The 25,894-nt window shown below is 60.1% G+C and overlaps 1 protein-coding gene and 3 long non-coding RNA genes across 4 annotated transcripts in view; 1 reads left to right on the top strand and 3 right to left on the bottom strand.

Annotated features, from left to right (window-relative positions):
* Positions 1-5,372: 5,372 nt before the first annotated feature.
* LOC116280291 (uncharacterized) lies at positions 5,373-7,914 on the bottom strand. The gene is made up of 3 exons (XR_012072352.1): positions 7,126-7,914; positions 6,012-6,177; positions 5,373-5,865 (listed from the first exon to the last, which is right to left on the bottom strand). It is a non-coding gene; the product is annotated as an uncharacterized lncRNA (long non-coding RNA).
* Positions 7,915-8,801: 887 nt separating this feature from the next.
* LOC140696194 (uncharacterized) lies at positions 8,802-14,025 on the bottom strand. The gene is made up of 2 exons (XR_012072351.1): positions 13,621-14,025; positions 8,802-9,167 (listed from the first exon to the last, which is right to left on the bottom strand). It is a non-coding gene; the product is annotated as an uncharacterized lncRNA (long non-coding RNA).
* Positions 14,026-14,716: 691 nt separating this feature from the next.
* Positions 14,717-25,894, top strand: part of NOTCH1 (notch receptor 1) — a 47,330-nt gene continuing 36,152 nt past the window's right edge. The window contains exons 1-2 of the mRNA XM_072960453.1: positions 14,717-15,054; positions 16,792-16,873. Coding sequence (XP_072816554.1) covers positions 14,994-15,054; positions 16,792-16,873 — 143 coding nt within the window. The 5' untranslated portion in view covers positions 14,717-14,993. The remainder of the gene's footprint in view (positions 15,055-16,791; positions 16,874-25,894) is intronic.
* Positions 21,381-24,862, bottom strand: LOC140696193 (uncharacterized). The gene is made up of 2 exons (XR_012072350.1): positions 22,480-24,862; positions 21,381-22,066 (listed from the first exon to the last, which is right to left on the bottom strand). It is a non-coding gene; the product is annotated as an uncharacterized lncRNA (long non-coding RNA).

The following is a 25,894-nucleotide window of genomic DNA, read 5'->3' as shown; positions in this document are numbered from 1 at the left end:
TCTGGCCGGTTCCCAAAAGGACGGTCAGATTCCATTTTCAGCCTCAGGCCCCCAGGTCCTAGGCAGCTGGGCAGATCTGGGGGTTGACACCCTGAAGCTGGGACCGACTCCAGGCCACGCTCTCGCCAGCTTGCGGCAGCAGACGAGGGGCCCTGCTGCGGGCTTAGAGCCTTGGGCATGCAATGGGCGGCCTGCCTGCCCATGGCCTGCAAAGCTGTACCCTGAAGGCCAAAACCCAGCTCTAGGGTCGTGGGGGGTTCGGCTGGGGAGAATCCAGTAAGGCTCTCCAAGTCTGACTCCAACCCGGGGCCTCAGAGCCTGCGGCCCTCGGAGGACCAACCCATGCCGATAAACACATTTCCATGTTGTCAGTTTGGTTAGGAAGCAGGGTGGTGATGCCCACCTTCCAAACTCCAGGAAGAGCCCAGACTGGGGAATGGCATCGAGGAGGGACCATTGGTGTGGCAGGAACCCATGGAAGGGCTCCATGCAATAGTGTAAACAAACTGTAAAGTGCCAGCCTTGCTTTGTGGATTGTCATACGCCCATCAGAGCTACAGGCTGACGCCTCCCAGGTGGCCTGTGGTCCTGGGTAGGACCAATGTCCTGGATGGAGGAGTCTAAACTCTTCGTAATTCACCCTACATTTCCCATACTTGGCCAGTCCTATGGGGTGAATGGGGTGAGAAGAAATATTCCCTCCAGAGGAGAAAAGGCAGGCTCAGAAAGGGGAGGGGACTCTTCCATGATCACAGCGCTGATGAGAGTGGGCAGGATGAGGCCTTGAACCCAGTCCTTCGTCCATCAGTGAGGGGGGGGGACGGTCCCCAGGGGAACATTTCCTGTCCTGGAGATCTGGCCTTCCTAGAGCAGGCTAGGAGGATGGGGTCAGGGACCCAAAGACCCCCAGTGGACAGCTGGCTGAAGACCCTGGGGCCAGGGGAGGCCGCAGCCCAGGAGCTGGGTACCCCTCCCAGGGGAAGCCCCGCCTCCTTGGTCTGGCATCGCTGTGGCACCTGCATCTGCTCCTCTTTGGCATGATGTCTAAACCTCTGGCCATCCCTCTGCTCCCCACCCTCTGTGTGCCTCACTGCAGTTCTCTGGGGGTTTGCTGGCCTCACTTTGCAGATGAAGGTTGGCGCAAGGGAGCTGGACTCGCCTGAGGGATGGTGAGGATGTGTGGAGCCCGAGGAGACTCCAGCTCCGTGGCTCCCATATGGACATCCAGCCCCCTCACCGTCTTGGGACAGAAATGAGACGCGTCCAGCAAGGGCCAGGCTGGCCCGCCTGCTTCCCGAGGGGACACATCAAAGCCCAGGTCCTGCCAGAGTGGAAGGGAACGTTCTCCTAAGAGTAAACAGAAACTGTGGCCTCGCCGGAGGCCTCCGGGGGCCCCAGACTCCCACTGTGAGGCTCTGAGGTCCCCTGAGTGCCTGGGTGCGGAAACACCTGCTCAGCCCTGGGATGAAGGTGGTGGGCACAGCTAAGTGCGCCGGGAAACACTGGGGTCAGGCAGCTTCCCGAGGGGGACCGACACCCTCCCCTCAACCGGCTGCCGAGCCAAGGCTGGGGAAGGAAGTGGGCACCGGGGCTGGTGAAGGGTCTGTGGCTGGAGGGAGGGGGCCCATTTCTGGGCCTGGGTGGGAAGGGGGCACTGGCACCCAGGTGGCCAGGGGTACAGCCCCCAGCCAGGCCGGGTGACCTCAGGAGGAAGTGGGTAGATTCAGCGTCTGCTGTGATGGGCGTTGGGCCAGGGGGTCCGCTTCCAGCCCTGAGGTCGCTGGCCACAAGGGCCTCTCAGGCTGTCTTGGCAGTGGCACAGAGACCAGAGAGGGTGGGGGACGGGCCTCTTGGAGGGTTTCTGGCTGCTGTTTGGCAGCTAGGCCTCCCAGCTCTGGCTGGGTACCAGATGGAAGCCCAAAGTTCATAGCAGCACTATTTACAGTAGCCAAGACATGGAAGCAACCTGAATGTCCATCAACAGATGGCTGGGTAAAGAAGCTGTATGTACAATGGAATACTATTCAGCCATTAGAAAGAATGAAATAATGCCATTTGCAGCAACATGGGTGGACCTGGAGATCATCACTGTAAGTGAAGCGAGTCAGACAGAGAAAGACAAATATCATATGATATCATTACATGCAGAATCTAAGAAAATGACACAAATGAACTTATTTACAAAACAGAAACAGATTCACAGACATAGAAAACAAACTTATGGTTACTAAAGGGGAAAGCAGGGGAGGAATAAATTAGGAGTTTGGGATTAGCAGATACAAACTACTTTATAGAAAAATAGGTAAACAGCAAGGTCCTCCTGTACAGCACAAGGAACTATACTCAATAGCTTGCAATAACCTACAATGAAAAGGAATATATATGTATCTGACTCACCATACTATGCTGTGCACCAGAAACTAACACAACACTGTAAACCAACTATACTTCAATTGAAAAAAGAAAAAAAGAGAGCATCAGCTTCAGGTACGGCTGAATCCAGGGCCTCCTGGTAATGCGCCATCTAGACCTTGTCTCTGTCTTTCTCTAGGCTCCTTGGGCTCCACTCCTCACAGCACGGCAGAGATGGCTCGTGTCCCCCCAGCTCAGCAACTCCTGTGGAAGATGGACTCTGCATAAGGCTTGGACCCCTGTCCCAGCCAGCCTGGGCCATGTGCCCACCCTGGACTTAGAAGTCCAAACACACGAGCAGAGGACTGGGGAAGCAGTAGGTTCCCAAACCACAGTTGTCCACCAAAAGTGCTGATCACAAGGCAGACCCAGAAGCATGGAGGGCCCACTTAGCCCATTTCAGCCCCTCATAGGTCCCAGAAGTGTGTCCATTCTACAGCTGAGAAGCCTGAGGCTGAGAGCAGGAAAGCCACCTGCCTTAGGCCACCCAGCTTGCTAGACCATGAACAAGCGCTGTGGATCAGGGGTTCCTGGCCCCAAACTCTAAGATGCAACCCCCAAGCTTTCCCTCGGGCTTTAGGAGTGATTCCGGAAACCCTCTGCAACACGAGGTCAGCCATCACCCCAGGGCAAGGGCCTGCCTGCCCAGTGCTCCCCCTTTTTGGGGTTGACATTTGAGGTGAGGCTTCTTGACGTGGGGCATTGGTAGGGAACTGGGAGAGCCAAGTCCGTGGAGTAAAGCGCAGCCTGTTTGTTCTGGAGCTGGGTCTTTCGTCGGCGCAAATGGCACTCATACAGGCCGACTCGGGGACACCACGATAAAGCGCATGTTGCGATAAAGCAAGGCACACACGTTTTTTGGCCCAGTGCATCTAAAAGTCATGTTTACGCTATACTGTAGTCTACTAAACATGTAATAATATTATGCCTAAAAAAGCAATGTATGTGCCTTAACTTAAAAATTCTTTATTGTAAAAAAAAATGCCAACCATCGTCGGAGCCTTCCGTGAGTTGCAATAATGCCAAAGTCACTGACCACAGATACTGTGACAAATATAATAACCATGAGAAAGCTGGAACTGTTTTCAAGAATTACCAAAAGGTGACACAGAGCCAGGAAGGGAGCCAGTGCTGTTGGGAAAATGGCTCCACTTGATGAGCTTGACGCAGGGTGGCCGCAGACCTTCAGTTTGTAAAAATCAGAGTATCTGAGAAGAGCAATCAAACAAGGCCCGCCTGAATTCTAAACCAAATGTAAACAAATGTGAACAAACACACTGGCACAAGAGGAAGGCCGGGGGGCACAGCTCCCAGCGGCTTGGGCCTGGAGGGCACCCCACCCCCTCTGGCTCCGCACCCCTGCACCTCGGGTGAGGTTCTAGGGAGCCTTTTCACAGCTCCTGGAGGCCAGGCTGCCCGGAAGATGCTGAAACAGAAGAGCTGAGGTCCAGGGAAGGGCGTAGGGAGCATGGGTCTTGGGGTTCCCTCCAGCCCACGCCAGCCCCCAGTCCCGCGCTGAGGAAGCCATGCGTCTCGGGCCAGCCCTCGATGGCCCAGAGTCTCACATGAACTCGAGACACTGTCCAGGGAAAATAGCACCCCTCCCCCACATGTGCCCTCACTGCCCCTGGCCTGGGGGACTCTGACCATGGCCACCGCCAGGCCGCAGAGGCCTCCCCCACAGTTGAGTCAAAGGACGTCCCTGAGAGACTCCGGCACTTTGGAACACAGCTCGTCTGGGTTAATTTCCTGTTCCCAGCTGACTGACTGCGCATGGGGCTCCCAGCCCACCGTGAGCCCAGAACTTTCCTGACCTTGAGATGCAGAGGACCCTGGGCTACAGGGGGTGAGCTTCCCATCCCTACAGGGGTGTGACCACAGGTAGCGTGCCGAGGAGTGGACCACAGGATGGGAGCTGGAGAAAGTCCTGCTCGTACTCGCTCATTTGACCCCCAGATTGAGTGTCTGCACTGCGTCCGGCTCTGTAGACCCCAGGCAAGCTGCCCCACTCAACCGCCGTCCCCATCCCCTGAAGGTAACTATGGCGTCTGATCACAATGGCGGGCCCGGCGGTGGGCGTGCGGGGCGGGGAGGAGAGCACCCCGGCTCAGTGTCCGCGGTGGACTCTAACCGAGGCAGAAAGAAGGGCGCTTGCTAGGGTGGCAGGGATATAACCTCCATCTCTGCGCTAGTTGGTTCTGTCTGAGTTTTTATAATGAGGGGGGAGGAATTTTCCTTTGTGTGAAGAAACGTAACCAATAAACACAAACATGTTTGTTTTACCGTCAATTGGCCTTGAAGTGAAACAAGAGCCTCTCCCCACGGAGGGGGGAGAGGTCGAGGCCTCCTGGGACCCGCTGACAAGGGTGGCCCCAGCCCGGCGCCTCTCTGCCTTGGTTCCCCTCTTGGGACGTTCCAAGGCCACCCAGCTTAGCGGTGACCAGAGGAGGATGCCCAGTCAGAAGTGTGGTCCTCCCTGCGTCTCTTCCCTCAGCCATGCCCCCTTGCAGTCCCTGGCCTTGTGGCTCTCAAGATCACCTCCCTCCTGCCACTGCCATGTGTGGGCTGAGGAGGGTCCCCATGGGGTCGAGTCTGGCCCACTGGGAGGGGCCCATGGAGGGAAGCCATTTCCTGGCGCTGGGCTCCTAGGAGATGGGGCCTCCCGTGGGCGTGGGGTGGGAAGTCTGCCCCCTGGTCGCAGCACCAGCAGAGCCTGGACTCCCCAAATCTCACAGCCCCTCCCTTCTTCGGGGGCCTCTCAGGACCCAGACCAGGTGAGCCGCTCAACCCAGCACCCAGCTCAGGACTGTGTGGCACGTGTTGGGGGCAGGTGTAAATCAGTCGTGGGGGGTTGACAAGTGTCTCTTGGAGGTGGCCTTGGTCCTCCCCACCTCTCAGTGGGAGCTGGTCCGAGCCTCAGGCCTGATGAGGCCTCCATCTCCTGGGGTCCCCCCGCATGTCCCTGGAGCTTGTGCCTTTCTTGTCTGTGTGTGGCAGAGGAGGAAGTCCAGACTGAGTCATCACGGAGTCCTGTGGGCTCTTCTTCTAGAACTGCCCAGATGGGGCCATCCCTGCCACCTGCGGGGTCTGCAGGCAGAACCGGGGAAAGCCTCCCAGAGCTAGGGCCACTTCAGGGGGAGCTGCTTCCCTGTTGTCCAGAGTCTCCTTTGGAACCAAAATCCCACACCTTTGAACAAGAAGAGAGCTGATGAAGAAAAGGCCAAGACGCGGTTTCAGGGGCTTTGAGCACCTGTGTCCGTCTCATATTCCCGCTGGGCTGGGACACAGAGTCTCGGCAGAGCAGGCGGGGTGCCCCGCTCTCCGGGCTCTGACCGCACCTTCCATCAGATGGAGGACTCGGGGAGGAGGGGCAGATACCAGCCGGGCAAGGCCCAGGCGGGGCTTTCAAGGAACGTGTTCACGAAGATTCAGGGAGCAACCGTTTTCCTCGTTCTGCAGAAACAGGAAGCGGGGCTCCTGTGAGGACCTGTCAGCTGTCCCCCTCAGGAAGAAACACCCAGAAGGAACCACTTCCAGACGAGCCTGTCGAAGCACACCGTCCTCCCTTTCTACCTGAGGCACGGCGAACTTGAACCCACCCTGATTCAGTTTCCACTTCAATGCCAGCTCGAGATGCTTGTAGCCCACACTAATCCGCTCGCGGCGTCCCGTGCTTTCCTCCGAGGGGCTGAGCCCACAGCTTGGGTGAGAGAGCTGGACGTGCCCAGCGGCACAAACACACAGCTTGCCAGCTGGAGTCTGTGTCTGGGGACAGAGCAAGTTCAGGTTTCAGTGTCGTTGTATTTTAGCAAGAATGTGGCGCGTCACCCCCACCCTCTCCCCCATCAGGGAGGGATCGGCCCAGCGCGGTGGACCAGTGGACACAGGACAGAGGCCTTTAGCCACCAGAGATCCGGGACCTGAGCGGCACCCTCCCTGCCATCTGTGACAACCCGAGCCCCACTTTACAGCTTAACAGACATCAAGGCATCTCCTTGTGCTGTTTCGTCATTTCATCTGAAGAGGGACCTGCTGGAGCCACGTGCCAGCGAGTGGGCGTGGAGGCCGGTGCCGGCAAACCTGGGCTCCCTCCCCTGGCGTGAGCAGCCTCTCCCCGCCCACCTGTGGGGGACTGGGCTCAGCCACACCCCACTCCCCCTCACCAAGCCCTCCTCGGGTTAGTCTCCTGGGCCGCAACAACGAACGACCACAAAATGGGAGCCTTTAAACTACAGACAGTGATGCTCTCCGAATTCTGACCCCACTCCAGTCCGACCTCATCGTAACTTGATTACACCTTCAAGCCCCTATTTCCAAATAAGGTCACATTCACAGGTTCCGAGAAGAAACTATCCTATACATATCTGGGGGACAGCCGTGACTGGCAAGGCACAAACCGGGAACCGCCTCCTGGCAGGCAGAACCGGGCACGGTAAAGGAGACTGGTCCCATGGACAGTGCCACAGCCCCTGATTTTATTCTAAGGGCTGAGCGTGGGCCCGCCAGGCTAAAGGCACAAGCCAGCCTTTGGCACGCGTGGCTGGTCCCTGTGGCAGCAGAGGTGGGTGCAGAGGAGGGTGTGCTGTCCCCGTGCTGCTCAGCCGTTTCTCCCCAGATACCTGCACGGCCCCTCCCTCACCTTCTGGGGTCTCTGCTCCTGTGTCGCCTCCTGCACTGACCCCACCCAGCAGCACCCAGCGCTCCGCCTCTCACCTGCCTCCGGCCACACACACCGCTGTCTTCCTCCTTCCTCAAGCACGAGGGGCTGGTCACTGTCCCACCCCTGCACCTGGCACAGCGGAGAAGGAGCCTGACAGATGCCTCTGAGTCCACAAAAGACTTTCTGGCCTCCCCGACCAGGGCACTGGTCCTACTCGACACAGACCTTAGAGTTCCCAACCCCCTGCTCCGTGCGCTGAGCGCTGTTGCATTCCTCAGCCAGGGGCCAGCCGGGCCTGGTCCAGGCGCAGCCGATGGAGGGGTTTGGGGCTCAGGTGGCCTCCGAATGCAGGTATGTAACTGCTGACAAGGGATCCCAGCCCCGGCCCGGCAAGCAGCCCAGGCACACGGACAGACAGAGGAACAGACAGACAGGTCGCTGCAGCTGGTGGCTCGGAACCCCGCATCAAGTTCCCGGGGACCAGACAGCCCCCTGCAGGGGTCTGGGTTGATGTTGGAGGGACAAGGGCTCTCCCCACCCACAACTTTGCAGAGCTCCTGGCGGTGGGCAGAGCGTGGAGGTCCCCTGGAGACGGCATCTGCTTTCCTTCACATTTCTTCCCTTGAATTGACTCCAAGCCTCACTATTCTAAGTGAAGAGCAGACGTTAATCCAAACACACCCAGGACCTCCAGCTTCGGGGATGGGAGGACAGACACCCCACCATGAGTCGGGGCCCCCAGGGAGGGGGAGGGGCCCACGTCACGTTTACTGCAGCGGCCCACCTCCCCCAGCGCCCTGCTCAGAGGATGCGTGGCAGAGGGGACCTCCCCCTACACTTGCCCCACACCAGCAGAGCCCTGGGCCCCCGTGGCCCCTTCCCAGCCCTGCCTCCAGCATGGGAACCAGCTTGCCTTCCATGAGATGCTTGGGAACCAAAGAGGGAAAAATCAGTGAGGCCCTTCACCCCTGCCATATCAGGCGGCCGAGGGAGTGGGGTGCCCATGGCAGGTGCTTAGTGCACGGTAGTCACCCCAGTGCAGGGCAGGTCCCACGCGTGGGTCACCAGGCTGGGCCAAGGAGGGGCAGTGGCCCTGGGTTCCCACGTCTGCCAGCGCCCCCCGCCCCTACCCTAGGGCCCCGCACCCCTGGGAACACGCAAGGGAATCCCATCAAGGCTGCTCCCACAGCACTGAGGTATTTTTTATCCTCCCTCTGACTGAGCAATAGTCGGTCTGATTTATGTTGCATGAAGACCCTCGGTGGCCGAGACCTTCGGTGGCCGAAGCCCCCTCGGGCGTCTGGCGCTGCTGGGGCCATGCAGTCACAGCCACATGAAAGATGGCTTTCCTGGCTGATTTTTGAGAATTATCAAAACATTTACCAGCGAGATGCTGATAATGGCCATAAGGAGGCTGGAGAGGCCAAGGGAAAGGGGACTAGAGGGAGAGGTTGCAAAAGCCCCTTCTGGACTGCAGAAGCTCGACCAGGCATGGCCCCCTGGTATTTGCCACCAGCGTGCCTGTTTGTATTTAAACTGCCCAGAGCAAGCCTCTGACTCAGCCAGCATTCCCACGCCAACACTCAGCAGCGCCTCTGGTTTTTGGCAAATGTTTCCTTAGCTGTCAAGGCAGAAATATAGAAGAATTCTGGTCTTACTTAAGGATTGTTGGGGTTTTTTCCCTTTCCCCTGGAGACGTGAAAATAACTCACAGATGTGCCGTACCTGCTAATGTTTGTGCTCCGTTTTATTTCAGGAACAGAATTCCCTGCGCTCCCTGTAACCCAAACCTCGGTTTCCAGGCCCATTTTCTTTTTAACAGGGGGCCGTTGGGGGGTGATGTGGGGGAGGGCGGAAGTCCTAGACATGTTTAAATGTGTCTGGAGCAAATGGGAAGAAACCCAGGCAGCCCTGAGAAACTTGCTGAGAGGCTGAGAGTCCCGCAGGCGAGGGCTGAGGCCCCCCTGGGGGATGGGGCAGCCCCAGGGGGCAGGGGCTGCAGAGCTGGGGCAGATGGTCCGCAGGGGCTCCTGGCTCCTCCCCAGCGACTTCTGCTCGGGCAGAAAGATTCTGCTGTGAGACGCCTGTATCTTCCCTGTGAAGATAAAAACAGACTTTTTTAGGAGATCTCTAGCTATTTTTAGCCCCAGAAAGAAAGGGAAGGAGGGAGGGAGGGAGGAAGGAAGGAAGGAAGGAAGGAAAGAAGGAAGGGGCGAGGGAAAGGAAGGAGATGGGTGAAGAGGGACCCAGCCTGGCTGGCTTCTCCGTGAGTGGGTGACTCAGGCCTGCGGAGGCTCTGTTCTTACTGAAGCCAGAGGGGTGGGGCCTAGCAGTTTCGTCCCCTGGGGCCCTTTCTTTTTGGAGAAAGTTCTGAGCTGCAGCCAGCAGGGCCAGGCAGGGTGGAAGCTCCCTAGGGCCAGGGCCAGCCCCACTCCCAGTAGGCACTGCAGGGGTCCCAGGATCCACAGGGGTGGGGGGTTCACAGGGATAGCCCACGGGCCAGGTGGGCTCCACAGCGCCCTCAGTGTCCTGTCTGTAAACCGGGCATGGCGACAGCTTCCCTGCCTCGGCCAGCCCCTGCCAGCCCCTGCCAGCCCCTGCCTGGAGCTGTCAGCTCTAAGCTAGACAGCCTTCCCTGAGCCCACCCACCGACGTCCCTCCTCCATGGTTTAGCAGGCCCAGCCTGCTTCACACGATGCCCCAGGCCCCAGGCAGGCCCTTCCTCCTTTGAGGCTGGCTGTCTTCCCGCTGGGCACCCAGAGGTGAGCCACCGAGCCCTGAGTGACACGACCCCAGGCCCAGCTCCGCCAAGGCTCTGTGGGCAGCTGAGGGGGACTGGGGGCCTTCTTGGAGCTGGGGAGACCATGCCAGGGCCACCTGCCCCTGGGGTCTGTGCTCTGAGCAGTCCACGGGCTCCTGGGGAGAGGCGAGTGGTCCCTGTCAGGGCCTGCACTCCTCTGACTGCCCCGCAGCTGAGTTCTCATATGACAAGCACCAGGTGCACCCCGTGGGCCAGTCTTGTGGCCCCCGGAGCCCATACCAGCCACGCCTATCGGCTCCCCTGCTCAGGGAGGTGGCTCCCTGTAGGGGACTTGCCCGGGCAGCACACTGCCCAGGCTCTGTGCCTGCTTCTGGGATGCCGACCCTGCTGCCCAGGCTTTGTAGGCAGCAGGGGTCTTACAGTCAATCTGCTTCCTGGCTCTGAGCTGCCAAGAGGTCTTGGGGCTCCCAAGCAGTGACCGCTGTGGGTGACAGGTGGATAGCACCCTCAGCAGGGCAGGGCTCTGTGCAGAGTCACCCATCACCGGGCCATCTGTTAGCCATGGGTTAGTCTGCCTCTGTTGTGGGGGAGGTGGGGGTAGGACCCACAGGTCCCTGAACATAGGACTGCACCCTCGCCGCCCCCAGCCCCAGAACGCCGTATGATTGGTGCAGGGGTTGGAAGGCCCTCGACTCTGGGATAGCTTCCTGGAGGTGAAGGCTGATGAAGGAGGGGTCATTTCAGCAGAGGCCGTGCATGCAGATGGCAGAGCGGGGAACTGACCCACTGCAGACTGCCTGGGGTGCAGGACATGAGGGGGCCTCTGCCATCAGGCCTGGTGAGGCTGGCCCAGGAGAGATGCCAGCACCTGCAGGTGGCCCCGGCCAGTCTGCTCTCAGTGTAGGCATGTGGGTACACACCCAGGCCTGGGTGACAGTGGATCCCTGCATGTGGGGTGAAGGCAGGGTAGGACACACGTTCTAGACCCCAGCCTGCCCCTTTCCTTCTTGGAATGATGAGGGAAACCCTCAGAGCTTGGGCTGAATGCATCCTTAGGAAAGAGCAGCAGAGCCCCAGGCCCACCTGCACAGAGAGGAGCTGCTCACAGCCCAGCGTCCGGCACCGGGGACGGGGTAGCCCGCCCTGGCCCATCCTCCTAAAGCAACACCACACAGCCACTGAATCCACATCCTGGAAAGATGCTCAGACCTCTGGAAATGTTCCGAGTTGGTTTTAAGCAGGAAAAGGTAGACAGGGTTTTAGAAATCTCTCTGTAGAGGAGGAAACGGAGCCCCGGGGGCAGTGACGGTCCTTCAGTGGGCCTGCTGGTCAGAGGCCGGTGCTGGGTCTGGGCCTGGCTGTGTTGGGGTAAGAGTGGGCCCCTAGGCTCTCTTTCCAAGCAGGTCACCTATGTTTTACAATCGGCTTCCAAAGGTGGAGAAGCCCTACCCCTTGTGTTCTGGAATCGACTCACAGCTGCCCTGGCTGGCACATGCCCCCACAGATCAGGCCAGTGCACCCATCAAAAGCCACCCCCTCTGCACTGTTCGCAGGCCGGCCTCCAGGCCCTCGTCTCTTCCACGGACCTCCCTCCCCCGCTATAGGGCCACCCTAACTCACACCTGTGCCTGCATCCTGCATCTGACCTGCTGCCCCCACACTGTGAGCAATACACAAGGGCAGGGAGGGCGACACCCAGCCTCGCTGGTTCTGGGAGCCTGTCCGCCTGCTGAAGACCCAGGCTGGAACGTGGTCTGACACAGAACCAGGCTCATCACAACCTCTCTGAAAAATCAGGAGTGTCACACTACCCCTACCCTGGGCTGCAGGGTTACAGGGGAGCCCCTGAAACACCAAGACCAATCACCCCTGCATGAAGGAAAGGGAAGGAGCCTGGGATCAGGAGGCTCAGCCCTGGCTACACCCTAGAATCCTGGGAGCTCTTTTTTTTTTATTGATGTATAGTCAGTTTGCAATGTTGTGTCAGTTTATGGTGTACAGCGTACTAGTTCAGTCACACATATTCATAAGTATATTCGTTTTCATATTCTTTTCATTATAGGTGACTATGGGATAGTGAATAGAGTTTCCTGTGCCATACAGTAAAAACTTGTCGTTCTTTGGGAGTTTTAAACATGCTGACTTGTCCCCCAAGCAGGCCAAGCCATGCTGGACCCCCGGCAGGAGGGTGCTGGGGTGGGTTTTCTTTGGAGGACAGGTATGGGCCAATGCCAGCATGGCCTTCCCAGCCCATCCGGATGATGGCACCCCGTATCTCTGGAAGCAAGAGACAGGGGGACTGACCCAACTCAGCCTGAGGTCCTTCTCCCCTTCAGGGCCCGGGCAGGCTGGCCCCCAGGACTCTCACCCCTCCCCTCTGCAAGCCAGGTCTGCAGCCTCACTCCCCCTGGTTCCAGCTCCTCCAGACAACCTGGGAGCTGTCCATTCAGCAGCCTCTGCAGAGGACTGCCCAGCAAACCCAGTCCCGGCTCCCGCCACAGCAGGACAGGACCCAAAGTGGTGTCCCACTGCTGTGCCTCAGTTCAGCTTCTGGCTGCCCCAGGCCCCACCCTCCCATTGGGTTTTTGGAGTGGCCAGCACTCCAAATTCCTCTCTCCTCCTTTTGTTTCTCCTTAGCTTCTCCCACATCCACTGACCAGGGCTGCCCTAAGCTGCCCACCCTGTAAGAGGTCTCCAGGGTCTAGGCCATCTGGCCCTCCAGCCCTCCCCTCCCTCAAACCCCCTGGCCTGAGCGGACTGATAAAGAGGGACAGGAAGGGGAGGCCAGAAATCTCCCGCCTCATTTGTGAATGAAAAAGCTTGGGGCCCATTTGCCAGGGCCTGGCCCACCCCTTTCCCAGGACTGCCCCTGTCCTTGGCCTCACACACAAGGCACTTCTGCTTTTTCTGGGGTCTCCTTAGGGCCCCAGGTTGCCCATGGGACAGCCCAGGCAGCAGGTGGCACAGGGGTTAGAAGCTTGGAAGGCCTGGTTGCCCGTCTGTACCATGAGCTAAAGAGAGAGCCCAGCTCCTGGGCAGAGACCCAGGGTAGCGTTGGCAGGGCTGGGCAGATCCAGGTGAGACTCCCCTCCTCCCTCCCTCCCTCCCCACCTCCTGCAGTGCCCCCTCCTCCAGTGCTGCTCCTTGGCAGAAGGGTGAGAACTTGCTCCCCAGCCAGGGCTGGATGGGACTTTACTTTTGGTCTGGGTCTTACTGGCAGAGACGCAGGGCTCCAGTGGAGGGCACACAGGCAGTGGCTCCCAGAAGAGCTCCCGGCCTGAGGTTCTCAGTTCATCCCCGGGAGTAGAGAGGGATGTGGCCTGCAGAGATCTGAGTCCATGAACTTGGGGTAGGCAGGGGAGGGACTCTGCAGCCCCCTCTTCCTTCTAGGGAAAATCTGCTCTTCCAGGCTGCCTGGCTGCTGTTATATAAACATCTCTGCTGCCTCCGGGGGCCTCCTCTCCCGGGCACTGACCCCGACAGAAGTTACCCCAGGCTCTGAGTGCCGCCAGCTTCTGGGAGGAGGCAGGCCAGGGAGGCTCCAAGCAGTAGCTGCTGGGGGGCCAGAACTGACTGTCCCTTTTGTGCTCATGACAGCACCCCAGCTGCCAGCAGTGCCCAGCAACAGGTGTGCCAAGAAGGGCAGACTGGGATCAGGTCTGTAATATGCCCACCACCGGGCACCCCACTCTGCCCACCTCTCTGGACCTCCCCAGGAAGGGCTGCTTCCCTGCCAGTCTCTGGGATTTCTGCAGTCCTGAGGGTTCTCCTGCCCCGGGCCCTTTACCTTGCGAGGTCTCTCTCAGCCTTTAAGGCTCCCCTCTGGCATCACCTACTACAGGAACGTCTCCAGGATGCAGGGCTGGGTGGTTGCGCCACCTGCCTGGGGCTCACTACTCTGTATTGAGATGAGGGGGTGCTGTCTGTCTCCAGTGCCAGACTGTAAATTTTGGTTTAGTTAAGGCAGGCATTTTGGACGCCCAGCACTTAACCTAGGTTGGCACAGGATGCCCAAATCTGGCCTCGCGGAGGAAATAAATAAATCATGCGGAAGGAGCTCGTGGGAGGGGCCCTGGCTGTACAGGTGATAGCAGCAGGTCTGTTTGACCCGTGCGTTGTTTGCCGCGTGCCTTATGCTGGAGGCGCTAGAGAAGGAACCAAGAAGCGTCTAGAGGCGGATCCCTCCTGGGGAAGCTGGTGCGCAATCCGTCCGTCCAGGCATTGGCCCCAGGCTGTTTCCTTGGGGCATTCAGAGCCCCCTTTCCAGAGGCTGAGGCCATGGCGCCACCGTCCCTCAGGGTCAAGCGCCCCAGCCTTCAGAGCTACGGGTGTCTGGCCTCTGTCTCTCAGAGGCTTAACTGCGACCACGTAGCCCCTGGGCGAAAGGTGCACCCAAGGCTGCTGAGGGCACGACTTCTGCCAGAGTCCCCGTCCCGTCCCAAGGTCTCCCAAACTGGGCTTCGGTCGCTCCTCCCCATCTCCCCGGGCCCAGCTCCTCCTCGGGCACGACTTTCCTCAGGCTCCCCATTCCCCACTTGCCCGCGCCACCTCGGCTATTGAGATGCAAATCGCTGCCAATTGTCGCCGAGCGCGACGACTGCCAGAGCCGGATCCTTCCGCAGCCCTGGACCAAACTTTTGGCTTCCGAAAACTTTTGAACAAGAAGTAGTCCCTAAGGCCGGGTCCCGACCCTTCCCGGCATCGCCGCGGCCCCCACCCCAGGAGGATCTGAGCTCAAGACACGCGCCCCAGTCCGAAGAGGCGCGCGGCTGGTCGGGGCGCGCTGAGGGGCGCGGCCAGCGAGGGGCGAGGGGTGCGGAGGGATCGGCGGGGGCGGGACCTGGGGGCGGAGCTGGCGGGGCGGGGGCGGAGCGCACGGCGGCCCAGCGCCTCACTAGTGCCTCGGCCGCGGGAGGGAGCGAAGGGGCGCTGAGCGCGGGGCGCGGGCGCGGGCGCGAGCGCAGTGAAGGAACGATCTTGGGCGCGGAGCCGGGCCGTGGAGGCCGCGAGAGCCCAGCGTCGCCCCCCAGCCAGGAAGGAAAGGGCAGTAGCGGGCCGCCGCCGCCCTTGGGACCGTCCGGCGCGCGTGTGTACGCCCGAGCCTAGCCGGCCGGGCGCAAGAGGCCGCCACCGGGCGCAGCGGGCAGCCGGCGGGCAGGCATGCCGCCGTTCCTGGCGCCCCTGCTCTGCCTGGCGCTGCTGCCCACGCTCGCCGCACGAGGTAGGCGCCCGCCCGCGAGCCCGCAACTTTCCGCGCCTTCGGAAACTTTGGCGGCGCCCTACGCGCGCGTCCCGTGTGGCTGGGAGCGGGCGGCCGGGGTGGGGAGGGGAACCGGGCGACCTCGGATGGGGTGGGAGCTGGAGTCCCGGGCTCGGGGAGAAGGACTGAGCCTTCCCCGCGCCGCTTGCCCCATCGGGGCGAGCTTGGGACGCTCGCGCCTGGAACCGAATTTGGAGCCGGGTTTGAAGTCGAGTTTGAAGCCTGACGTGGGCCGCTGGGGGCCCCGAGGACCTAGCCCTGGACTCACCCTTCACCAGCCTCGCGTGGGGCTCGCCGCCGGGCCTGGCGAGCGAGCTGCCTACTACTTTTCGATTTGAATCGAGTCGGTTTTGGTTTCCTGTTGCTTTGGGGCCATTTATCTTTTTGCTTCGCCTCTGGCCCGCGCCAGGGGCGGATGTTGGGCCCGGAGCGCAGGGTCCGGGGCGCCGCGTTCGCCTTTACTGAGCCGCACCGCCGGACCCGGCTGCGGGGCGTGGTGTGCAGAGGGGCGCGAGGTGGGCGCGGCCTCCTTCCTGGTTAAGAGAGTTCTCACGGGGCCAAGGAGAGGGGCGCGGACCAGGTGTCCCCGGGCTCCTGGCTGCCCCGCCAGCGGTGTCCGCTCCCCACGCCGGCTCGCTGCCCCCACCCTGGCTTGCAGTTTTTGTGCGGTGGGCGTGTGTGCGGAAGACCGAGCTGCGTGCAACTGGTGGGACTTCCACTTTTCGGAGTTCAAGTTTGGAAACCTTGCGGGGGAGTGGGGCGGGGGGCAGTTTGGGAGAGGGGCGCTTTTTCCTCTCTACTTCACATCGAGGGGAATCTAAAGAGTCTAACGGTGATTAATTCTGCTCTTCCCCCAAAAGTTGGAGGGAGAATTAGCTCCCCAGTTCCAGAAGGTAGGGCCCCCATCACACCCCATCTGGGCCCCCATGGGGGCTTAATTTACACACCCCTAGTAAGATCGAGAGGGAGGGGCTTAACTGATCCCTTCCCAAGAATGGGGTCGAATTCCTAACAAATGGGGCATCTTCATCCCCCTCCGCTGGTTATGTGTGAGGGGGCTGCCACTGAAGATGCCCTCCCTGGGGAGCCGGTGTTGGGTGTCCATGGAGGCGGGGCCATGTCCTCGGGTGCAGTCCCGGTGCCCTAGGAGGCAGCCCTGGCGCGACAATGAGCCGCTCTGATTCCTCTGCCGGCGCTTTGTTGGCGGGCGGGGCAGCGGGCCCTGCAGCTGTCGCATTTTCCCACGAGCGGGGAGCTGAGTGTAGCCACCGCCACCCCCTCCCCAGCACTGCCCCCTCGAAGAACTTGTTTGAACAGCAGCACAATCCTGGTGACTGGTAGGGGCCCAGCCCAGCCAGGGTCCCAAGTGAAGACAGGTTGGGAAGTGAGAAGTTTGGGAGAGTGGCCAGGGTCATCTCTGCTTTTCTCCACCACTGTCCGGAGGCATTTCAGACTACCCGTCCCCACTTGGGGCATGACTTATCCACCTGCCATCCAGCCAGCCTGTTCCTCCTCCCTCCAGTTGTGACTTCAGAACTCTAGGCAGAATGTCGAAGGTCCTTGGGGTTTGTTCAGGGCTTCCTGGGACCCCCATGCCCCCAGCAACCCCATGATGGGAGGTAAGGGTTGTGCAGTGCCCCTTGGGGTGTGCCCTTTCTAGTACTGGCCAGAATGACCTCTCCTCTTGCCCCTCCCCAGGCCTGCGATGTTCCCAGACCAGCGAGACTTGCTTGAATGGTGGGAAGTGTGAAGTGTCCCTCAATGGCACCGAGGCCTGCGTGTGAGTATGCGCCCCTGCGGGGACCTGTTGCTTTGTCGGGAGCAGAGCCCTTGCCTTCTGCAGCAGGGCAGCAGGGGCAGAACACTAGGCCATTGTCTTCTGGAGATGGCCCAGAAGGCTGGGCACGGTCACGTGCTACTTTTATTGGACGAAGTCTGGCAATTACTTAATCACCAGCAATTATGCTGCGTGTGGAGCTGGTCTGGCTGCTGGAGGTTTGAGCACTCTTTTGTGGGCCACCTAGGGTTCCTGCGGTGCTAGGTGGGAATCCCCAGTACCTGTTTCTTCCTGAAGTCCCTGAGAAACAGCTGAGCTGCTGGGGTGGGGGTGGGGGGCTCTGGAGCATCTATAGAGAAGCCGCGCCTTCACTGCCCTGCCACTTGGGGGTGCCTCTGCCAGGCAGGTGAGAGCTTCCTGGGCAGGTGATGCCTGTCAGCAAGAAACTGACAATTTCAAAGCCAAACCCGCCCTTCTCAGCCCTCTGCCTTCCCTGTCCACTCCTCTCTGGTCTCAGGTGAGGTGGGGGAAGACTAGTTGGAACTCATCTCATTGGCTGTGCCCTTCTCCCCCGGTTGTAGGGGCTAGTAGGACCTGCCAGAAGCTTGGTTTTGGTTCTGGCATCTGCAGTTCTGACCTCCTAACCGGCTGGCCCTGCACCTTCCCAGCCTTGAGTACTCAGCTGTGAATTGAGTGAGATGGTGACCTGCCTGGATTGTCCCGGACTCGGGCAGGGAGTCCGTTTAGAACCTGCCTCCTGCCTGTCTGTGAGGACCAGTCAGCAGCCTTAGGGAAGTGTTTCTGTGGTGGCCGATGCCCTTCAACTTGAGTTCATCCCTGATGGGAATAATGAGGAGGTGCCTGGTGGCTGGAGAAACGGCCCCCTCCTCCCCCTGGAGGCTGCAGAAGAAGTGGCTCCCCAGCCGGGTTGGCGCGCCCTCATTCCAACTGCTGAGGGCCCATTCCCTTGACAACCCCCAGCCCGGGCTTACTGCCTGCCCAGCCAGCGGGCAGGCAGCCCCCACCCCCACCCCCACCTCCCCGCCAACTGAAGCCAATTAAGCAGGTCTGTGAGCAGTTTAATGGACAAAGCGGATTGTGTCTTTGTCAGATGCTAATGAATGCACACTACTTTTTTTTTTTTTTTTTGCTTTTTTGGGGGCCTTTTTCTCCTCCTGCAGAAGCCTCACCGACGCTTGATGCCCTAAATCTTGTTTCCTTTCATTCAGAGACCGACAGCTGGGATTCAGTGGAAGTGCAGTGGCTATTGTTGGGGGAGGCGGATTAATGCTGTTTGATTAATTATGCGTGGCTTTCCAGAATGCATAACTCCCTTCCCTGCACCGTGGCGCGCTCCTGCCCTGGCTTTGCCACTCACTGGTGTGTGTGTGTGTGTGTGTGTGTGTGTGTGTGTGTGTGTGTGCGTGCGTGTGCACATATGTTGGGGGGTACTCAAAATCTCTGTTCTTCTGCAGAGGGCTTTGGGAGGGTGGGGGGAGTGTTGTGCTGGGGAAAATGGGAGCGGTCTCTTCTTGGGGAGTAGGGACAGCCTGGGGTCTCCAGGACCGAGGCTCGCGCCCCGTGCTGCCAGGGCCGGCCGGGAAGGAGGTGCCTTGGGCCATCAGCTGCTGCAGCTCGCTCCCTGGCCTCAGGGTAAGGCACTTCAAGGGGACAGCACCCTGCTGTCCCACCCCTCAAACCTGGGTGCTTTGGCGGTCCTGTCAGCCCTGAGCCATGGCCCAAGGCTGGGGTGCCGGCCTTTCTTCTCCCTTGGGCCTGGTGCCCCATCCTCCTTGGTGGGAAGCCTGCCTCTCTGGCCTGGCACCCAGCCGAGCTCGGCCCACAGAGACCCCATTGTGCACACCCCACAGATCCACTTGGCAGATGAACGGAAGCGCCGTCCTCAGAGGCCCCACCTCTGGGCAGCACTGCGGGGGGCAGGCGAGGGCCCAGAGCGGGGACGGCCCGGCCAGGCGCAGCCGTGGAGAGGCACAGGTCCGGGCCCCCGGGGCTGCGGGGCTTGCTCTCCCAGCTGAGGGAAGCCGCCTTCTTTCCTCCGAGGTGTCAGGGTGCAGGCCTCCGGAGCCCTGCCGACCTGGTGTGTGAATTCCAGCTCTGTGGCCTCCAGCTGGGCCCCTCAGAAAGTGCTTTGACTTTCCGTGCTGACTTGCTGGCTCCCCTGTGGACAGGGCGTGGGAAACGGTGGTGTCAGTGTGCCAGGCACGTTAATACCTGGTGAATCATCTGTTTCCACCCTGAAGAGAAGGAACCTTCCCCAGAAGCCGCTAGTCAGGTGGCTACAGGGCTCAGAATCGGAAAAAGAGGTTTCTGCTGGTGCGAATGCCTTCCCAGGAAGTCGAGGGGTGCAGGGGCCTGGCCGGCCAGTGGCCTTGGAGGAAAGGCTCAGTTGCAGGTCCCCATGGGCAGAGTGTCATCTCTGGACAGTGGCTGTGTGTGGTGGCCCGGGGGCTGCCACAGGGGGCTGCTGGCCTGTGGGCAGGCTAAGGGGGTCCTCTACCCGACTCCAGCCTCCTTGCAGGCCCCACTGGTGCCGAGGAAATACGGAGGTGGACTCCCCCTCTTTTCTTTCGATTGAGGGGATGGGTGGGAAGGCCTGTGGCGACTGCTGTCTGTTTGGGTGAGCGTGTGTTTTCGGTCTGAAAGGCTAAACAGGAGCCGCTCGGTTCTGGGCTGGGAACTGAGGCCCCAGGATGACTAAGATACTCCTCTTGCCTGTGAGAAAGTCAGAATTTCACTGGGGGCCTCTTCCAGGTGATCACAGAAGTGGGGTGAGCCCTTCCACCCAGAGCACCGAGCAGGAAATTCCTGCTGGCTGGTGGCTGGTGGGCCTCAGCTCTGGACAGCCCTGTATTTGAGGCCTGGCTCTGCCACTCGGGCTCCATGACTGCAGGTCATCAGGTCACCTAAACTCAGGTTCCCCCAGTCTGTGTTTCGTGGCTGATACACAATTGATCTCTGAATGGTGCGTAAGGATTGCATAAGAGTGGCCTGCCGTAGGCACCGGGTGAGTGTCTGTTTCCTCCCTGCCTTCTCCTTTTGAGCTGACAGTGCTGGTTTCAGGATCCTCATTCTCGAATGTTTAGTTAGCTGATGGGTTAATTCAGAGAACCCAAAAGGTGCAACCTGGTGGGCCGGAGCCGGGGTGCCGCCCAGGAGGGGCTGGCCGATTTTGAGGATCTGATCGCCTATGATGGCTCCAGTCAGCAGCCCTCTTGGCGTCCTCCCGCACTTCTGAGTGCCTGGTGTGTGCTGGGTTCTGCTCTAGGCTTTGGTGCAGTGGGATCAGGTCAGACACAGTTTATCTTCTTTCTGCCCCTGCCCCCATGGAGTTGACCTTCTAGTATGAGGGCAGGAGAGGCAACATGATGTACATGTGACGTGTCAGGTGGAGGTGAGCACAGTGGGTGGGGCAGCCTGGCCCCATGTGGCTCGAAGCAGCCCCGTAACACCACAGGGATCAGGGCAGAAATGGGGGAGCACAGAGATGTCGACGCTTGGCCCCAGGATCACACAGCACAGAGTAGAGTCCAGCCCTGGGTCTTTCTCCAAAGTTGTATTCCTAACCACTGCTGCATCCTGCCCGCACTGCCCCAGGCCCTCCCTGGCCACTCTGCCAGGAAGCAGGGCGGGGACTACAACTTCCCTTTAAAAGAGGAGGTTCAGAGGGTCGGGTGGGAAGTGGCTCTGCTGCCCGCCCTGGCTGCAGAGGGATGGAACGTTATGCGTCTCTGTCACCTGGTCCGTCTGTTTCCACTGAGTCACCTGCAAGTCTTGGGCGAAGCCGGGGGAGGAACGGGTTAATCCTCACCCTCGCCCCTAGGCTGTGAGCGACAAAGGTCTGGTACAGGACTTCCTCTGTTTACGCAGCGCCTGGGCTTCAAGGACGCAGGGTTAGAAAAACACACCTTAAACGCACAGCGTCAGCTAGGAAGTCTCACCTACTGACTCTGACTGTGGAACAGCATCAAGGAACACACATTCTTTAAAGGAAGGTGCCTCCTTGGGCTTGGCCCTGGCCCTGAATGACAGCCAACATTTTTTCCATTGAAAAAAATAATAGTAATGTTTTTTAAAAAGAGAAAGAAGATAAACTGTGCCCTTAGCTGGAAGAGGGTGGGGCAGGGCAAACAGCTGGTGGAGAAACTCTCAACAGGACAGCTGAGCTGGGCCTGGGCTGGGTGCTGGGACCCCCCCCAGAAGCTAGGGTGGCAGGGGGGTGTCCAGAGGGTTCCACTCCCAAGTGCTGGGTGGCACCTGAAGTTCCCACAAGAGCTGGGAGTGGCTCTGTTCCTCGCTGACTGTGACTTTGCTGGGTGGCAGTGGCCGTCACTGGCACATGGGGTCTGCTGGGCAGAGGGGTTGCGCTCTCCTGGGGTGGGGAGGGCACCTTTCCTGTTTCATGTCTCATCTATAAATAGTGAAAGGATGTGGTTTTGCAGAGTTGATTGAGCGTCTAGATTGCTTTCCTCAATAATGTAACGATCATAACTCCACGCACAGACAGCTGCTTTTATTGGGCGTCATAAAGCCCCAGGCAGACGTTTTATCCAACTGGCTCACACCCGCTCCAGGTGGTGGCCAGCTCTGCCTTTTTTTTTTTTTATCCCCAGTTTACAGGTGGGAAAAACTGAGGCTGAGAGTTGAAGAGGCTGGGAAAGGGGGTGGGGATCTGAGGCCAGCTTGCATCAGCTTTTGCCTTCATGTACAGGCATATCCAGAACTTTCCAGAGGCTTTAATGAGCGGCTGGCTTCGGGGCATCGTGACTGTGGGTCAGGATGTGTTTGATGGTCCTGAAGTTCCTGGTGGGGCTGGGGCTTGGCTGTCTCTGGGGGCCCCACCCCATGCCCCGCCACGGACAATCCAGGAGACACAGAACCAGCCTGGCTCTGGTGTGCTGTGCCCCTCCAGACACATGTCTCCTCTCTGAGCCTCGGTTTTCCCTCAGTACTTGAGGGTGTTGGATTAAGTGGTCCTTGGTGCTATATCCTCCCAGCTACATGCTGGCAGGACCCCGGGATTAGCCGGCAAGAGCCTGGGTGGTGGCGGTGGGCAGCAGCAAGGTGCGGGGAGAGGCACCCAGGAGTCAGGCCTGGCCGCGATGCAGCAGAGCAGACTCCGTCCACCTGGGGCCAGCTCTGGGCTGTGGTGCTCTTGTTACCGGGCTGGGGACACACCTGCTGGAGATGGGGTAGGGCTTGACAGGCACGCAGAGGAGGCGCAGGTGGGCAGAGGAAAGCCCTTTTCCAGAGTGGCCTCTGGTGGCCTTTCTCGAGGCCTCGCCCCACCTCAGCCTGCTCTCTGAGAACATGAGGGAGTCGACGGCTACACTGGAGGGGGTGGGTAATACGTACATGTATTTTGGCAGTAAATTGCCTATAGCATAAGTTTTATGATTTCATCCATTCAAAGCGTACATTCAAATGTACACTTAAATGGACATTTCAAGTGAAATGGGGCATTTGGTACATTCACAAGGTTGTAGAACTGTCACCCCAAATAGAACCCCCACACCAGTTAGACAGGCACCCCCATTCCCTCTCCCCCAGCCCCTGGGGAGCACCGATCTGCTCTGTGTCTGCAGATTTACCTGTTCTGGACACTTCACACGATAGGATCACATGTGTGGCCTCCGGCTCTTATCCGGCCTTCTTTCACTCGTGTGTGTCAGTGCTTCACTCCTCTGGGCACTGGACTTGACCTGCCTGAGACTGTCAGGGATGGGCTGGCGGTGGGCACCAGCATCCAGGCCCTTGCACAGTCTCGGTCTTGGACAGGAGTCCAGAGGAGGTGGTGTTGGGGGTGGTGGATGACTGGAAGGCTTCCTGGAAGAGCTGGTGCTCATCTCTGTGCTTGAGTGGGGCCTGGTATGTCCCAGGTGTATTAGTTAGGATGGCCTGGGTGTCTTCTGCTCCCAGCCTGCTCAGGGCCCCACGTCAGCTCGCAGCCTCAGGTCCTGTCCCTGGGCCTCAGCTTCCACCAGCCAAGCCGGCCCGGGGCAGGAGCGCCCAGGGCTGCGGAGCCAGTGCCCCACCTGCCTGGTGCTGCAGGAAAGCTAGGGGAAGCGGCTTTACTGAGCAGGTGCTAGGTGCGGGGTCGGGAGCGGGCCAGGCGGACGCAGGCCCCACCTGTGCAGGAGAGGAGGCACATTGTTTCAGCACCAGGCTTCAGGGAAGACGCCTTGACGCCTACTGCTCGTGGCCCAGTGCTGTGGGAACACCCTGTCCCGTGCCCCAGGCCTGCCGCCGCCTTGGAGTGAGTCCACCACAGAGATGGCAGGCAGATGGGCTGGGACAGGTCAGCAGGCAGTGCAGCCCTGGGCAGAAGGAGCGGGAAGTAAGGCTTTGGACCATGGAGGGAACACAGAGACCCTGAGACCCTTGGTCCCTGCCCAAGCCAGCTGCCTCCTCCCTGGCCTTTTCCTGTGGTAGGAGCACATCTTTTCCTGGACCCTCAGGGTTAGCGTGGAGTTACCCCCAGTGGACCCCTGGCAGGAGGTACCCAGCCTTATGTGAGAGGGGAGAGGGCTGAGGGGGCTGGCCCCCTGCTCTTAGCATCAGACAGGCCCCCTCCAAGCTGCCCCCGGGGCTCAGGGAGGCTCTGTGTTTGCTACTTGGCACCAGAGGGGCCCGGGACCCTTGACAGAGCAGCCCTCCTGGTCAGCGGTAGCGTCTGGACACCTGCTTGGCCCCAGTGGGGAGGGCTGAGATGGTCCTGGCATCACAGGGCAGGGAGCTCTCCGTGCATTTCTGAGACCCCTGGAACTCTGGGGGCAGAAGCCCCCTCCCCAGTGCTTCGCCACTGCGTGGCCCCTTCTTGCTGAAGGTTTCTTCCCCACATGCACCCACTACCCCTAGGATGGAAGCGTTCTGGGAAATGTGGCCCGAGACCTCCCCGTCCACGTCCCCCAGCCCCGGGGGCAGGGATGGGTCATCGTGAATCAGGTTAGCATCACCTTCTTCCCTCTCCCTCCCTGACACAAAGCTGCCACTTTGAGTGGATGCCCACTAGGTGGGGTGTGGACACCTCAGAAGGGCGGCCTCACCTACCAGGCAGCCCACCTCTCTTGGGGTCCCAGGCCTCCCAGAGCCCCCATTTGGCGCACTGTGGTTCTCAGGCTCCCCTGGGCTGGGGGCTGGGGGCCGTCTCTGGAGCCTCCCTCACCTGAGCCACGCCGGCAGCTCTCTGGGCTCTCACAGTTTCCCGGAAGGAGAACCTGGGGTGCTGGTCTCCAGTGGCCTTGGAAGGGATACACTGGGGGAGGCTTACCACCAACGCCCACGCTGTGGTTCCCAAACCTGAGAGTCACTCAGACAGGCTGCCAGGCCCTGCCAGGCCCGGTCTGGGAGTCCTTATGCAGCAAGTGCCAGGCCCAAAGGCTGCCCCAGCACCTCAACCCAGACAGCCGCTTCCCCCCACCAGGCTGCCCGGGGACAGGTGGGCCCCAGGCGGGAGCTACTCTTACCAATGGGAGGTAAGGCCGAAGCCTAAATTGGTCGCTGAGATTTTCACCAAAGAAACGGCTGCGTTATGACTCTGCTGCACCAGGTCTGGCCTCTGTCCCCGGCCTGTCCCAGCTCCCCCGCCCATCATTGGGCTGGGTGTCAGTCATGTGTCCCTGAAGTGCTTGAATTGGTTGTCCTTTTAAGCTAGGTAAACGGTCCCCTTGTCACTCTGTTGACACTGATTTGCTGAACAAACTCATACCCTACAGGTAGCACAGAGGCCAGCCTCACCCAACCCAGCCGAGGCTGTGGGCAGGCAGGTCCCATGGTGTCACAATGATCCTGGTGTGAGTGCAGTGGGCCCGGGAGAGGAGCTGGGGTTCAAGAGGTGGCCAGGAAGTGTCTGAGACACCCAGGACGGGGGACACAGCTAGAACCTCAGCTCTGGTCCTCGTGTCGAGGTGATGCTCAGGCACTGGGCCATCCCCTTCTCTGGGGACCCCTCGGGGACCAAGGCAGCAGCGTGGCTCCTGGCCTTCTGCCTTCGTCACTTCCTGATCGTGGCCCAGCATGAGTCACAGCCGGGCCGCAGGCACCTGCCCCACAGACCTTTTGCCGGACAGACCCCACGCTAGGGAGCTGGCTCACTGCGCCAGACCCCGGGGAGGACTGCCACCCTGTTTACCCGTCAGGACACAGCTGGGCCCCGGAAGCTGCCGAGAGGTAGCAGCACCGGCTTCAACCCTGGCCACCGTTCCCAGGTGGTTGCGGGCCCACAGCAGAGCCAGGGCTGCTGGGGGAGGACACCGTGAGAGGAGGTGGGCGGCAAGAGCAGCTGCTGGCAGCCTCTGGAAAGATCTGTCGGTGCCTGAGCAGCAGGACCGGGGGCCCTGGGACCTGCCTCCCACCATTTCCTCTCAGTTTCGGTTGTTGATAAGCGGAAACTACACAGTTACTGGAAATGAGAGGTTTGGGGGAGAAGCCAGAGTTTTGAGTGTGTGTATTTTTCCCTGACAGCTTTTCAGTAAAAGATGCTGGGCTGAGACTGGGCCAGGACAGGGGACAGGCGGGGGACAGGGTAGGGGACAGGCCACACTCCACCCTCTGGAGTGGAGTGTGGACAGGCTTCCATCTCCCCTCTGTCCACAGAGGGCTGGGGAGGTGACTACCTCTGGGCCACCAGGGTCAGCCTGATGGTCTCTTTTCCCCACTTGCCAGACTGGTCCTGGCTCCCAGGGGCTGGCCCCACAGGGTGGAGCTCCCCTCACTTCCCCCTCTGGGGGTCAGAATGAGGACAGCCTCAGGCTTATCTGGTTAAGAGCCAGAGCAGGGAGGCATCCACTGTCACAGGGGCTCAGACCATGGCAGCATCCTCCCTGGGGGCCCAGGGTCCAGGGCCGGCACAGCACGGGCACTCAGTAGGTTTCTGGTGTGCGGGCTGGGAAGGGCTGGAGCCCGGTGGGCATGGAGCTGGAAGTGGAGGCAGGTGGGCAGATCCAGGTTTCTGGAAGGCCTGGCTTCCAGGCTGGAGGGAGGCGCAGTCTGAGCCGGTTGCCCTGC

This window comes from Vicugna pacos, chromosome 4 (genome assembly GCF_048564905.1).
Source record: "Vicugna pacos chromosome 4, VicPac4, whole genome shotgun sequence".
In the NCBI taxonomy this organism is placed as follows: domain Eukaryota; kingdom Metazoa; phylum Chordata; class Mammalia; order Artiodactyla; family Camelidae; genus Vicugna; species Vicugna pacos.
The sequence above is the reverse complement of the archived record's forward strand: the minus strand, read 5'-3'. Positions and strand labels throughout refer to the sequence as shown.